This window comes from Phycomyces blakesleeanus (assembly GCF_001638985.1).
Source record: "Phycomyces blakesleeanus NRRL 1555(-) unplaced genomic scaffold PHYBLscaffold_13, whole genome shotgun sequence".
NCBI classification, from domain to species: Eukaryota; Fungi; Mucoromycota; class Mucoromycetes; order Mucorales; family Phycomycetaceae; genus Phycomyces; species Phycomyces blakesleeanus.
This window is the reverse complement of record NW_017265146.1, coordinates 410,372-425,814: the sequence shown is the minus strand read 5'-3', so window position 1 is coordinate 425,814 and position 15,443 is coordinate 410,372. Positions and strand designations below refer to the sequence as shown.

Here is a 15,443-nt window from a genome sequence, read left to right as displayed (position 1 = left end):
TGATAATAGAGACGTATAGAAATACTTTGAGATCGTATATAAGCTGTCATTTATCTATAAATAAAAAGTGTCCCTTTTTATAAGAAAACACAATCTGCTCTTGTCATTATGTCTTAGTTTCTTAAGGCTTTCTTTCTTTACTATATTTGGTTATGTGGTATTTCAGGTACGAAACAATAGAAAAATAAAATATTTGATAATAGAGACGTATATAAATACTTTGAGACTGTATATAAGTTGTCTTTATTCATAAATAAAAAGTGTCCCTTTTTATAAGAAAACACAATCTGCTCTTGTCATTACGTCTTAGTTTCTTAAGGCTTTCTTCCTTTACTATATTTGGTTATTAGAGTATTTACTGCTTAACTAGTGTCGGTGTTACAATTATGACATCAAGTCATAAATTGTACTTCCTTAGCTCTTAGCTATTCTTTTCTCTTTTATACTAGAGCTTTAGGACTTCCTACTAAATTAGCTCCGTATCTATCTGACACAGTTTACCTGGCAGTAGGATATAATTATCTTAACAATCTATAAGATATTATCTACAGTACTAGCTGTAATAATTATTGGTGCGATCACTTAATCATCTATATATATTTTATATGCTGACAAGATGATAGCTACTAAGCTATCCCAATATGAATATGTTTTTGTATGTGATAAACCCAACATCCGAGTGTCTGGATCACCACACCAGTCAAACAGATCTGTCTTTATGATATTCTCTAATACACAGATCATCATACACATAATTGATTATTTATTATTATCACCATGACATAGAATATACAAATACATACTCATTATATATATGGCATCATCATATTTCATCTATATATTTCTTTTATTATATAAATACTTAATTGAGAGACTACAACTACAACTATTTAATATTATGAAACATCACCCAAGTATCTGGGTCAGAATACTAAAATATTACTAATAGTATAAATGCTCTTCTTTACCAAAACTCTCGGACTGATCTGACTGGAGAAGTATCATATCAATTGGTCTTTCCAGATCTTTCCAGAAGAACAATACTTCTGGAAGATGACTTATCATGATAAAGATTACTTAAGCACACACTGAATTACAAATTAGAAAAACATATAAATATCAGTAGATAGTTTTGTGTAGAGAAACAATTGAATTTTATCATTCTTGACTTTCTTTGAAATAAACAACCTACACAAGTTCTCACAAGCCATTTTGTCCCTATTTTTATTTTGTTTTATTTCTTCTCACAACATATATAAAATAAAACAAGTGCAGATGAGAGTACAGCAAGACTTTATTTTATTAGAAGAAGTAAAAGAATCAGAAAGAATATGATGTTCTATTGCTATTTGTATTGTGCATTTATATAGACATTGTATTTAGCTTGGTGATAATATGATGATATCATATAATGTCTGTTTCTTTATCATTATCTTCTGTGGTGATCCAGACACTCGGATGTTGAATTTATCCCATATAAAAACACATTCATATTGAGATAGCATAGTAGCTATCAGCTTGTCAGTATAAAATATATATAGATTGTTGTGGGGAGAAAATAAAGCAAAATATAATATAGACGAAAGAATTCGTGAGAACTTGTGTAGGTTGTTTATTTCAAAAGAAAAGTAAAGAATGATAAAATTCGATTTTCTTTCTACACGGAAATATCTACTGATATTTATATGTTTTTCTAATTTGTAATTCAGTGTGTGCTTAAGTAATCTTTATCACGATGAGTCATCTTCCAGGAGTATTGTTCTTCTGGAAAGATCTGGAAAGACCAATTGATATGATACTTCTCCAGTCAGATCAGTCCAAGAGTTTTGGTAAAGAAGAGCATTTATGCTATTGGTAATATTTTAGTATTCTGACCCAGATACTCGGGTAATGTTTCATAATATTAGATAGTTGTAGTTGTAGTCTCTCAATTAAGTATTTGTATAATAAAAGAAATATGTAGATGAAATATAATGATGCCATATATATAATGTGTATGTATTTGTATATTCTATGTCATGGTGATAATAATAAATAATCAATTATGTGTATGATGATTTGTGTATTAGATAATATCATAAAGGGAGATCCGTTTGACTGAAATAGCTGAGGATATTATTTTATCCTTCAGTCTTACTCTCAGATTCAGCAGTAATCAATACTCATTCACAACATAGATGATTAAGTAATCGCACCAATAATTATTACAGCTAGTACTGTAGATAATATCTTAAAGATTGTTAAGATAATTATATCCTACTGCTGGGTAAACTGTGTCAGAGCAATATGAAGCTAACTTAGTAGGAAGTCCTAAAGCTGTTATATTTTTAGAAAAGAAAGAAAAACAAAGTGCAGACAAGAAGTATGGTGAGACTTTGTTTATTGATGAAAAAAGAGATGATCTTCTATTGCTATTTGCTATGTGAGTTTATATAGACATTGCATGTATATTTAGGATAATGATATAAGTATATCATGTGATGTCTGTTTTCTTATATCATAGATAATATATTGTTAAGTTATTACCCACGCTCTTGTTTGAGTGATTAGTGATATTGACTAAGATGTGTGACCTTGTTATTGGTATATTCTTTATTTAATGATAGTGTGAGAAATAATATATAATTGATACTGGTCACTTATTCAATATGTTTTTGTCTTATTATCTATGTGCTCTATTTGAATCTACAATTATGTTGGATACAACAAAAGCTCTAGTGTAAAAGAGAAAAGAATAGCTAAGAGCTAAAGGAGTATGATTTATGATTTGATGTCATAATTGTAATACTTATACTAGTTAAGTAATAAATATATTCTAATAACCAAATATAGTAAAGAAAGAAAGTCTTAAGAAACTAAGATATAATGATAAGAGCAGATTATATTTTTTTATAAAAAGGAACACTTTTTATTTATAGATAAAGGATAACTTATATATGGTCTCAAAGTACTTGTTGTGGGGAGAAAATAAAGTAAAATATAATATAGACAAAAGAATTCATGAGAACTTGTGTAGGTTGTTTATTTCAAAGAAAGTCAAGAATAATAAAATTCAATTGTTTCTCTATACAAAACTATCTACTGATATTTATATGTTTTTCTAATTTGTAATTCAGTGTGTGCTTAAGTAATCTTTATCATGATAAGTCATCTTCCAGAAGTATTGTTCTTCTGGAAAGATTTGGAAAGACCAATTGATATGATACTTCTCCAGTCAGATCAGTCCAAGAGTTTTGGTAAAGAAGAGCATTTATACTATTAGTAATATTTTAGTATTCTGACCTAGATACTTGGGTGATGTTTCATAATATTAAATAGTTGTAGTTGTAGTCTCTCAATTAAGTATTTATATAATAAAAGAAATATATAGATGAAATATGATGATGTCATATATATAATGAGTATGTATTTGTATATTCTATGTCATGGTGATAATAATAAATAATCAATTATGTGTATGATGATCTGTGTATTAGAGAATATTATAAAGACAGATCCATTTGACTGGAATAGCTGAGAATATTATTTTATCCTTCAGTCTTACTCTCAGATTCAGCAGTAATCAATACTCATTCACAACAGTATTTCTATATGTCTCTATTATCAAATTTATTATTTTCTATTGTTTGTATCTAAAATATTATAGTAGATATATAGAGACAACTCTTGACTATATTATATTTATGTTTGAAGGTAAAGAAACAAGCTTAATTCTTAATAAAAATTTGGTGATGAAATGGATTAAAAAACTAGAAAACTACTAATTTTTCACGATAACAGATTCTCTATTAGCTATTTATTATTGTAATTTTTTTATTAATATCATAATAATGGCTGATATTTTTTATTTTTTTTCATTAAACTGATACTAATTTTTTTTAGAAAATATACTGAGGATACTGAAGAACACTTTTATTAAAAAGAAGTTACTGGAATTATATTTTCAATAATATTATTAGACTAGACGACAGGACATTTTATTGTCCTTTTTTTTATTTTGTTTGTCAACGAATGTATATGGAGATTTGGCCGAGTGGTCTAAGGCGATACGTTCAGGTCGTATTCACGAAAGTGGCGCGAGTTCGAATCTCGCAGTCTTCAGTTTTGCTTTTTACTGTTCTTGAATTCTTGTCAGCCAATCAAAATTCTTTGTCGGACATTATTTTGATGAATCCGAGAAATCGGGATAATTGACCGCAGCAGTTCTGTGTGTCAAAGATACCTCATAGATAACGAACCGCAGTAATGTCTTGTAAATATTAACCACAGTAACATCTTCTGAGCATCAACCGCAGTAAAAGGACTTCTCTTGTAATTAAATAGAGTATAATAGTTTACTGCGGATAATGCGCTGTATTAGTTTAGAAAACTATTAAAGACAATTCAATTCCTATCAATAAAAAGTATCTTTTATCCTCTCTTTGATTTTATGTATACTCCTTGATCCCCAGTGGGTTTGACCTTTTGACTTTGTTATAGTAAAAGGAAGACCAACCCAGATCGGGAACGACAGGCTATCTTCCAATTCACTTGTCGTTTTCAATCTGGATTGTTCTTCCAATGCTATAACACAGCCAAAATTGGTCAAACCCACTGGGAATCGTAAACGAAGATAAAAGAATAAAAAGAGGATAGAAAGATAGATAACTTTTATTAGAGGAGGTGTTATCTAATGGAAAAAGTGTGACTTCTAAAAAATAAAGATTAGACAAACCCAGTAAAAAACAAAGCACTCCGGAAGCAGTTGTGGAAACTTATCAATTGATGAGAACATCATACTGTGTCAAATATAAGAAAACTAAATCCTCATAAATTTCAATCTTTTTTTTTAAATAAATTCGACCTTTAAAGATCGAATAAATTAATTACATATACAATAGACACTCCTGGCTACCCTATACCTTAATTTGAGAGTGAGAGAATAAGCTTGATTTTGAGGAAATATTTTATGGAAAATGTTAGTGGAAAATTATGAAATTCGTAATTTTCCACATACATTTTCCACTAAATCGCGTCAACCGAGAAAAACGTATAACAATTATTGGAAATTAAATAGCCGTTTAAATTATAAATGGATAAAATATTCAATTTTCCACTAGATAACACCTCCTCTATTGAATGAAATAATGTCCTCTTTTATATCTTTTCTAAACCTACCCAGCCATTATAAATGTCTGTTTCGGTTTCTATTCTAATTTTGTTAAGCTATGTGTTTTCTAATTCTTTTTTGAGTAAAAGGGAATCACTTTGGTCATCGTTCTTAAAAGAGAGCTCTGTGTAATTGTCATCCTGATTTACTGACAAGAACTCGGGCGCGACATTATTTTGAAGAATCTATAAAATCTTAGTATGGTTAACTTGTCGTTCCCGATATGGGTTGGTCTTCCTTTTGCTATAAAAAAGTCAAAAGATCAAGCTCACTGTGGATCAAGGAGTATAAGAGACTTAAATATAAGCACACACCAAATATTTAGCTATATCAATTTTAAAGGAGGCTTAAAAGATGTTCTATATCATTAGACACTAGCTCAACAGTGAGTGATTTACACCTCCGCCCCCTAAATGTTTTGGTACCTCAAATATATTTAGACGATCGAGATTTTGCATTATAAAGTCAAGGGGGAATCATATGTATTGCGTAACATTTAATATATTACGCCATACAATATAGAAGCAAGTCAGATCCAATTGATCGGCCAGTACTGATTAACACTGAAGCCAGAATAGAGGTTCAAATATATATATAGAATTTGACCCTTAGTGACTCTCTTGTAAAACACACACACATATATATATAAGAACTTATCCATGTGTAAAGGATATGTATCATTCGATAATCCAAATAAAAGGACAATCTGTAAAGTATAAAAAATGCTCGCTATTGACAAGTATACGGCTAATATAAGGCGATCTGCTTTCACATACTGTTGGTTATTACTCCTGTCAAGATAAAGAAAAATAACAGAAGAACTTTATCACCCCCCCCCCCCCCCCCCCCCCTTTCTTTACATACACCCGATTACCACAAAGCATCATGTCAATACATAATTATAATAGTCAATCGATTTTCGATCATATCCATTAAAGCTAATACTTACTCAAATTATATACTTTTGAGAGAGCAGTTAAAATGTATTTTATAATACTCAGTACCTTTACTTATGCATTCTATTTACGTGTGGTTAGCTACTATCTTCAATATAAAGAATTAAATCTTCTGTTCCACAGCTTTATTCAAAGTACCGATCGAAATATATATATAGACAAACTATATCTTCATGGAGCAGAAATATACGTGTAACAAAATGGTATTTTCAGTCCGTACCGGGATACTGAAAAAGGGAGGGTTTGATAAGACTACCCCTTTAATTACTTTTCAGATCAAAACTGTGGCCCTCTGCATACTTATGACATACATATAAAGAAAGGCCAGTGTTGTTGAACGCTTTAAGCAGAACGAGTGTTTTTTTTATAAAATAGAAAGTCAAGACAGATACTGAACGGATCATCGAAGCCAGCCCAATTTTATAATTATACTATAACAGTAGCTTTATACTTGGTATTATCAAAATGGTTCTGCCCCGATTAATATAGCTCTAGATTGGGAATATATAATTCAGAGTATCAAAACCTCTATAAAACATTTTATATATGAGTTGCGGCTCGATAAAGGTAGCCAAAGTTAAAAAGGAAAGAAAAAGACGTGAATAAACTTCCAAGTAGCTACATTAGTTAGTCAAACTCATTCAATTTTGAATTCTTAATCGACTACCAGACTTTTATAAATTTACCCTCCATTATACTTGGCTATATTTAAATAGTTATATAACACTATTTAATTGATTAAAACGAACTACTTACACGTAATATACTATGATATTTATGCTATCACAGTCTCATTATAATAAACTGTAATAATATAGGCTCTACAAAGCTCCCAGCTCTTAATTAGACGTCTAATGTTGTCTTGGGTATACACACATGTAAAACGTATATATAAATGTAAATACAATTGAAAAGAAAATAGAAAACAAGAAATATTTATTTTGTGCTTTATTCAATAAGTCTGGTTCTCGTATGAATACCCCTCGAACCAAAAAAGCAATAGAGAATAGATAAAATAAACCGGCATGATATCTAAAGTTAAACACGTAAGATATAATTAATTAGATGTACATTGAAATGAAATAAACGCAAAGAGTATATACTTACAAGTGCTCTTAAGGGCTGAAACCACAATAGCAGGCACCATCCTGGCAAATGGGAGCAACGGCTTTGCCACCAGCAGAAGCTTGGCATCTATCATTGCAAGAGCTGTCGGGGCAAGCGTAGTTACAGTCACGCTTGGAGAGACCAAAAGGAGTGGCAGAGGTGGCAGAGGCAAAGGCCAAGACGGCGAAGAGGGAGGCAAGGATGGTCTTTTGGAAAAGCATGTTTGAGAAGAAGAAGATGAGATAGAGATTAAAAAAAATTAAGAAAATAGGCTGTTTATATAGTCGACTAAAGTGCTGTCTTATACAGGGAAATTGCAAGAAGACTATGATCCAAAAATAATAATAATTTCAAATCTTGGATTACAGTGGTACTAAGATTAAAATATTTAGCTTTAAATAGACGAGATCCAAGGAGAGTAACAAACTTTAAAGAGGTTAGGACCCAAAAAAAATACATCGAATTTTATTATAAACCTTGGCCAACTAAATATAAAACAAAGTTGAAATATCATATTATAATTCATCCGAGAACACTAGAGAGGCCTCAATTAAAGTTTTACTTCAACCGGATATATTGATAAATCTTAATAATATAAGAGTATGTCTGCCTGCAATTGATATTGGTGTACTGCTATTTATTTATGATAATTACTACTAAAGCTCAAGATAATATAAGCACAAGGCCTTAATATACTACTATGAGCAATTAGGGAGCTTTTATATACAGAAGGAAGTTATTATTTAACATTACTTTAAACTTGTATGATTCTTATATCAGAGGTAGAAATGTTAGGCACTAACATATATCTTATTAGTCAATTAAGTTTTATAGGCTCGTAGTTACATGATAACAATAAACGTCGAGAAAGAAGATCATCGCAGAATTATAAGCTTTTAGTTTAGGTCTCTTCACACAATTAAGATATACACAACATTGGCTTATTTTATTGACGTATGAAGTGCTACGTATACTTAAAGCATTCACACATTAATGAAATGGTAATGGGTATTGTGTCTGTTATTCTCATAAATAAGCTCTAAAGTTTACTATATATCACTTGTAAGATTCATCCACATATCGGCGCTAAGAATTTTAATCTGGTATTACTAGCTTAACTACGTGTGCATATTACCGTAAAGAATATATTGGACCACCTATATAACTTTATTAGTAAATCTGATATAAAAGTTTTTATCTGATAAGTCAATATACATGTATTTGTGATAACACTCACTAAAACTTAGGGCATATATATAATTATAAATGAGAATAAAAATATATAGGTAAAAGAAAATGATGTTATACATTATATAAAAAGCATAGAAAAACCTAAAGGCATGTATTTACAACTATGCTTTATATTCGTTTCTTATTCATACTTTAAGCAAAATTGGTAAAGAAATTGCTTGAATTGAAACGGTAAATGTTCTTAAAGTGAATACTAATATATCCAAAATTCTCTTTATAAACCACCCTAATAACGTCTTTAAAAGAAAGATCATATATAACTTTAACAATGTAAAACCAATGTGAGCAGACATGGGATTTGGTTGAGCTTTTCACAAGCAAATTAAAAGTACTATTTTATGGAAGAAAACAAGGAAAAAGAGAGAAATGCAATATGAGGAGTGCGAGCGCTTTTTTTTTACAGAGCATATACTTATCATAGCTTGAATGTTTCTTTAGGTTTAAGCAGAAACGAGTAGACAATTGTTTTTCAAAAATAAAAGAAATCAAGTAAAGTCTGCAGCCAGTACCGAATTAAAATTATAAATATTTATCTATGATGCTCATGAGCCAAGCCAAAGGATAAACACCAATTAAAGAAGAAACATGCAACCTGATAGAAACCAGTATTACAAATATACAGTCCATATATTATTGCTGAAAAATTACAAATACTGATATACATCATTTTATTTAGTAACGATCCATTTGTTTTTCTAAAATTGAGGAAGGTTAGAGTGTGAGTATAGTTTGCTTATTATTTTGTTGTAGCATCCTAGACTAAGTATTGATAGTCTAGTTCACATTAGGAATATCAGAAAAATTTACTCATTTTTTATCAAAGCATAAATGGTAACCACATTTTTAACAAAGTAAACAATAGCTCTTCAAAGCCTCCATGCGCTCATTTTTTGGAAGGCGCATTAGTAGAGTCAATATTCCTTGTACCGAGTTAAATATATAATAAATATACATGAATTGAATATAGTACTAAGGTATTTTTTATGAGAAATACTTCTAAAAGCTATACACACACAGTAGCAATATGAGCAGAAGAAGTAGATTTATTTAATATTTTATTGAATAAAACTGAGCACAATATGAAATATCGACTTGTGTGTCAATAAAATATTGGCAAAAAATAAACCGTTTATATGCAAGAGACTAAAGAAAATAGAGTCAGACATACATCATCCAATATTATATATATATATATTTCTATAGGTAAAAAGGTATTTAACTTACTTTTAGATCTCTTAAGGACTGAAGCCACAGTAGCAGGCACCATCTTGGCAAATGGGGGCAACGGCTTTGCCACCAGCAGCAGCCTGGCACTTGTCATTGCAAGAGTTGTCGGGGCAAGAGTAATCACAAGCACGCTTGGAGAGGCCAAAGGGAGTGGCAGAGGTGGCAGAGGCAAAGGCCAAGACGGCGAAGAGGGAGGCAAGGATGGTCTTTTGGAAAAGCATGTTGATGAAGATGAAGATGAAATTAGTTTCGAAAATTAGAAAATAATGACTGGTACTTATATACTCTCATTTATTTTAAGGAGCCATGACTCTACGTACATCTATGTACCTAATACAAGTGGTCAGCGAATACACTTGCCACCGAATCAACGAGTGATTTTGAGCTCGATGGCTTCAATTATCTCCCAGTTGCTTAGCTGTTTAGTCGACTTTAAGATTTCTAAGGGATATTTAACACTTACATCAAAGAGAGTGTATTGAAGCACATAAGGGATAAAATAATGAATCTAAGAAGGTCTATATGTACCTCTATGTTTAAACAGCAACTACGGCACTAATGCAAAGACATCTTATGCGTAGTTTCAAAAGGGTTTGAGCTAGTGGTACACCCTTTCAATTATATAGCATTGCTCTATCTGTGAGGTAGAGCATGAATAAACTACAATCTTATTTTCTTACAATAAATAAAAGGTGTAAATAATCCATAATATGCACTTAACCCTTGATGGTGTCTAAAGTAGTATTGTCTGTACGATAAAAATAAATTAATCTAGTGCTTTAAAAATAAAATGATCCAAATAATAAAGTTATTTTAATAATATGGCCTAGACAACTACCAGCAGAATCCAGAACGCTGTATGTAGAAAATACAGCGTATAAGTGTACAATGTCATTAACTAAATTTATGGGTACATAATAGTATTTACTAAGAATATATTATCTGCTATATAGTATGAATTGTAAAAGATAACTCGTTATATATACCCATTGCAAATATTTCTCTTGTTTTATATATAAACCTTTCATTACCGTATATTATAACCCATTGCTACTTATAGAGATGTCATTTTAGTACCTCCCTTTATTTTGGTAAAAGGCTTGGACGTGCACAAAGCTTGTAATAGCCACCGTTATAGTGTTTATAGTTTAGTTATTGTACAAGATAGTGTAAAAAGACATGTATTGCTTATAATTTCTAGTGTGTAGGATATAATTAAGAAATAAGATACATTGTAACCTGTTTATGAGGGGATAATACCTTTGTAAGCTCTACACATTTACCCCTATTATTGTTAATCCAGGAGAGAGCCCGATATACTATTATTGGGAAAATATACTTAGTCATAAATTGTAAACCACAATTGCACAGTTCTGTAGCACTAGATTAAAAAGTGTCAAAGATCCCAAAGATTTAGAGTAGTATTTTTTGTTGAAAGCTATCAAACGTAGCAATTTGCACGAATTTTTGATCTGTGTATATTAAAATGCTAGGTAATGACAAGGGCTATTTTTTTTTTGGATTTGATAAGGGGTTAGTGTCGTGTAACGAACTGCAGAAAATAATGTACTCCGTAGAAAGAACAAGTACAACTTCAATCTGCAGATTATAATCGGTGAAGGATAATAGTCCATGAAAAAAAAACGGGAGGGTGAATGATTGAACTTGGCCTATTTTCATGGAATCATTTTGAGAATACAGAGTATTTGTTTGGTTGAGTTAAAATAACTCAAACTGAAGACCAAGACTCTTGTAAAATAGAATTACAATAGCTGAATATAAATCCCATTTCAGCTATAAATTCATCCAGGATTTACAAAGAATTACTGTTGGTACAGTAAAGGCTGTTTACATATACTTATCAAGCGTAAACTTTGACTTAATTAAGTCGAATAACGGAAACCTCATTCTACAAGTTTACCAACGTATATACAGCAATTTATTTGGAATTTTTTTTCTTGCATAATATCTATGAAAAGACGTCTAGCTAATATATATTAAAATATCTGCTCGAAATATGAATCCCTTCTCTCTAAAGCTCGTTATATTTACTATGTAGTGAAGTTGATTGTAGTAACTGAACCATGGTTTTAAGTCTGTGAGATTATTCAAGCACATATTAAATGTGGCTACTAGTTTTGGCAAGATAAATATCGACTCTGTCAACAGGCTATCTATTTACTTGTACTTACACTTATTTTACTAACACAAACATATCCAAACGCAATCAAGTATATTTACCATTTCAATAATGCGCTTAAGAAAACATATACGCAAATTCCGTCTTAAGTGAGAGCTGGTAAAGATGTAGAGAACAATTTACATCATGTTATCAAATAGTAGGCACAGTTCAGCATATGCTTTTGACCCTCTGATAATCATATCCCAGTTATTAGCGACAGATCCTCTGAAAAAACAGGTGTTTGAGGTCCACATACTCTTGTATTATAGCAAGATTATTCCCGGTAATTCACTTTTTACATTCTTTCTTGGGTTTTAAGGTTATGCCATGTAACCTTCTCGTAGTTGATTACTTGTCTTTTTGGGACGGAGAAAGATATTTGGGATTGTCATTTTTTGTATTGTTTATTAGATGCAAAATTAAATATGAAAGGACTAGAGAATAGCTAGTGCTGTTTCTGCTTAGAGACTTAGATGTGTAGGGTAGCTAGGGCTGCTATAGGATTTGGGACAAATACTAAATTATCAAAAACTAGGCGGAAGTGGGCGCTCCAGATAACACTTAATGTACATCCAATGATCATATGAATGTCTATGATAGAATTAAAAACTTATATTGAGGGTGGGGTGGGGGCATGTTTTGAGTAGATGGGTAATGATCAGAGAGTCGGGCGTAGTAAGAAATCGAAAGCAAATTTTGCTCCAAATTTGAGCTTTGAGAGGGCAAGACCAAAAGCTTAGTATCTCAATAAATGTGAAAAGTAGATACTGTGAGAGTGTTATTTATTTAAAGAGATCCAAATAATAGTGTTTATATCTACTACCATTAAAACTTCTGTAATTCAAATCCCTGTTATATAATGGTTGGTTTACACTTGGTGTGGACAGGCTAAACGTTCAAAAAAGGGCAAAAAAGAGCAAAAAGTTAAGTCATATCATTGGGCGAGAGTTTAATTAATTTTGTCCCTTTTTTGCCCTTTTTTGCCCTTTTTTGCCCTTTTTTTGAACTTTTAGTCTGTCCACACCAAGTATATGAATGTAAAGGGCATGTACTTAGATATACTGTCAAATTTGTCTTGAAATAAATCATGATCTCTTTTACAGCGGGAACCTATGTGTCTGTGCCGGCTTCGCCGAGCTCAATATTCCCAAAGTCGTTGATGTTAGTGAGACAATATACTACTCGTAGATCCACATTAAAATTTGTTTTATCTTAGCTAAACGATATTGTATTACACCTTAAGGAGCTGAGTTAATACAAATCACATTTGGACTTTGCAAACGTGGGTTTACTAGTTGATTATAAGTCTGGAACCATAAAAGGTGGCCTCTACAATTGTCGATCAGAATTTTACAATAAGACTGTTTTCTGAGAAGCACCCAAGAACTTCAGACGACATGTATTCCAGATAGCGCAGATACTACTAAAGCTTAAGAATAAATATTAACTTACGTACTATTTACACTAAGATAAGCTTACACATGCCTGATAATCTTGATCAAAGGAAACCCATTATCAACCACAACCTCAACATTGGAATAGGCCTTTTGATAATATTGCTCCTTTTTTTTGTTCGACCATCTATATAAAAATCACTTCTTTTTGTAGACTACCTTTTATTATTCCCACACCGTACCTTTTTAATAGCACTATCATTGATAAAATTGGCTTTTAGTTGAATATAATGGTAGATTTGGGAATTTGAGCAATTATAGTGTCACGCTGCTCCTCTACTAGGGCACTCCTGCGTCCCTTTTGCTTCATATTTGTTAAATCGTTCCAATATAATAATCCCAGAAATTTTACAGATCCGAAATTAACATAATGTCTATAATATGTACGATGTCAAGCTGACTATAAGCTAACATTATTTTAGATATATTGACATATCAAAAGTACACCCACATACAAACACCCAATATCTTCAACATCACAGCATTGAACATTATAAAAATTGATTGTAAATAGTTTCTTTATAGATCGGAAAAAAAAAACAGATTTCTAGAGAGACTATGACAAGCATGCTATATAATGAATGAGGGACAGAAAATGCTAATGGAATTGATGCTTAAAAAACAATTGAGCCTGGTATAATTCCTACAAAAAGAATAAATCGAATTGAATAAATGAAAAGAAAATTATATGAACGCTTATAAGATATTTACCTTGATATATTTAAATCAAAAAAAATTAAGGGTTGAAGCCACAGTAGCAGGCACCATCCTGGCAAATGGGGGCAACGGCTTTTCCATCAGCAGCAGCCTGGCACTTGTCATTGCAAGAGTTGTCGGGACAAGAGTAATCACAAGCACGCTTGGAGAGACCAAAGGGAGTGGCAGAGGTGGCAGAGGCAAAGGCCAAGATGGCGAAGAGGGAGGCAAGGATGGTCTTTTGGAAAAGCATGTTGATGAAGATGAAGATGAAAGTGAATGATTTAAAAAATAAGAAAAAAAGTTGTTTCTTATATAGTGCTAGATTTTGGCTGCTTCAAAAGAGTCCCTTGTATTAAGCACATTTGTGTTTATATGAACCATGTGTAGTGAGTAAATTAAAATAGTGTAATAATAGAAGAAGAAATGTCTTTTCCTTAAAGACCATATTGATCTTTAAGATCGAAACCCATTTACGGACTGATTAAGACAGAGGAGACATTTGCACACGTTGAGCTAGATGCTAGAATATATTAAAGGGATAAAGTGTTACGCTTAAGATTTGGGATTTATGAATGTCTAAAAATAACAAGACTTTATACATGCAGTAATATAACTCAATATACAAATCACACACACACACTTACACACACAGACACACAAAGACACACACACACATTTCTAGGAAGCCCTGAATTAATTGAAAGACTCCTTGCTTGTATTGCGTATTATTATGTCCCTGGCGTCATTACCCACAAATTTAGTAAAGACTATTTAGCAGATATATATATATATATATATATCATTATTGAAGCAAGCAAGGATCTTAAGAACATCTCAAACGAGTTACGACCGACCCTGATAAATATGGGCTGTATAGATCTAGTTACATGATCCCTAGTATTTTACGGTCAACCAAGCGGAAAAGTAAATACTCTGACTAAAATAAACTTATATTTTAGGTGCGATCGATTAGTAGTAGCCATTGCTAATGTACATATAAACATTTATATAATAGCACAATTGCCATCAAAGCCAAAGAAACAATCTTATGCGATGTTTTTGGTAAAGTAATTGGGACTGCAATTTTTATAAAGCACAGTTTATGTTTGTTATGATGTGTATGTGTGTGCATTGTAGGCCTATTTGAGCGCGACATCTTTCAAAAAGAATACAACTTCTTTTTGCAGGATTTCGTCGTGATACATTGAGTGATACACCTTATTGTCTACGTCACTTGTAAAGCTTATAGTAGATATAATTTAATTTATTACTACAAAAGCTTCCTAGAAACCATCAACCGAAGCATAACTCTATCACTATTGAATCTTTATTTCCGTTTGAGCACCATTATTCTCATATCATTTATTGTCCTTCACTTGTAGATAACTCTTCATAATAGTTAATGCCATACTGTTTGA

At 31.5% G+C, this 15,443-nt stretch overlaps 4 protein-coding genes and 1 non-coding gene across 5 annotated transcripts; 2 read left to right on the top strand and 3 right to left on the bottom strand.

Annotated features, from left to right (window-relative positions):
• The first annotated feature begins 4,019 nt into the window (after positions 1-4,019).
• On the top strand, positions 4,020-4,101 carry PHYBLDRAFT_t161. The gene has a single exon. It is a non-coding gene; the product is annotated as a tRNA-Leu (tRNA).
• A 2,956-nt stretch (positions 4,102-7,057) lies between these two features.
• PHYBLDRAFT_146558 (hypothetical protein) lies at positions 7,058-7,433 on the bottom strand (the record flags this gene model as incomplete). The annotated part of the gene is made up of 2 exons (XM_018431672.1): positions 7,058-7,137; positions 7,250-7,433. 2 exons carry the CDS (start codon positions 7,431-7,433, stop codon positions 7,058-7,060), a joined length of 264 nt encoding a protein of 87 aa, XP_018290407.1.
• A 1,119-nt stretch (positions 7,434-8,552) lies between these two features.
• PHYBLDRAFT_65588 (hypothetical protein) lies at positions 8,553-9,950 on the top strand (the record flags this gene model as incomplete). The annotated part of the gene is made up of 4 exons (XM_018441488.1): positions 8,553-8,608; positions 8,902-8,952; positions 9,287-9,393; positions 9,667-9,950. 4 exons carry the CDS (start codon positions 8,553-8,555, stop codon positions 9,948-9,950), a joined length of 498 nt encoding a protein of 165 aa, XP_018290406.1.
• Positions 9,951-12,341: 2,391 nt separating this feature from the next.
• On the bottom strand, positions 12,342-13,528 carry PHYBLDRAFT_65589 (hypothetical protein; the record flags this gene model as incomplete). The annotated part of the gene is made up of 5 exons (XM_018441489.1): positions 12,342-12,463; positions 12,696-12,760; positions 13,227-13,295; positions 13,352-13,453; positions 13,509-13,528. The coding sequence occupies 5 exons, from the start codon at positions 13,526-13,528 to the stop codon at positions 12,342-12,344; spliced, it is 378 nt and encodes a 125-aa protein (XP_018290405.1).
• Positions 13,529-13,940: 412 nt separating this feature from the next.
• PHYBLDRAFT_146556 (hypothetical protein) lies at positions 13,941-14,275 on the bottom strand (the record flags this gene model as incomplete). The annotated part of the gene is made up of 2 exons (XM_018431671.1): positions 13,941-13,969; positions 14,092-14,275. The coding sequence occupies 2 exons, from the start codon at positions 14,273-14,275 to the stop codon at positions 13,941-13,943; spliced, it is 213 nt and encodes a 70-aa protein (XP_018290404.1).
• Positions 14,276-15,443: the final 1,168 nt, after the last annotated feature.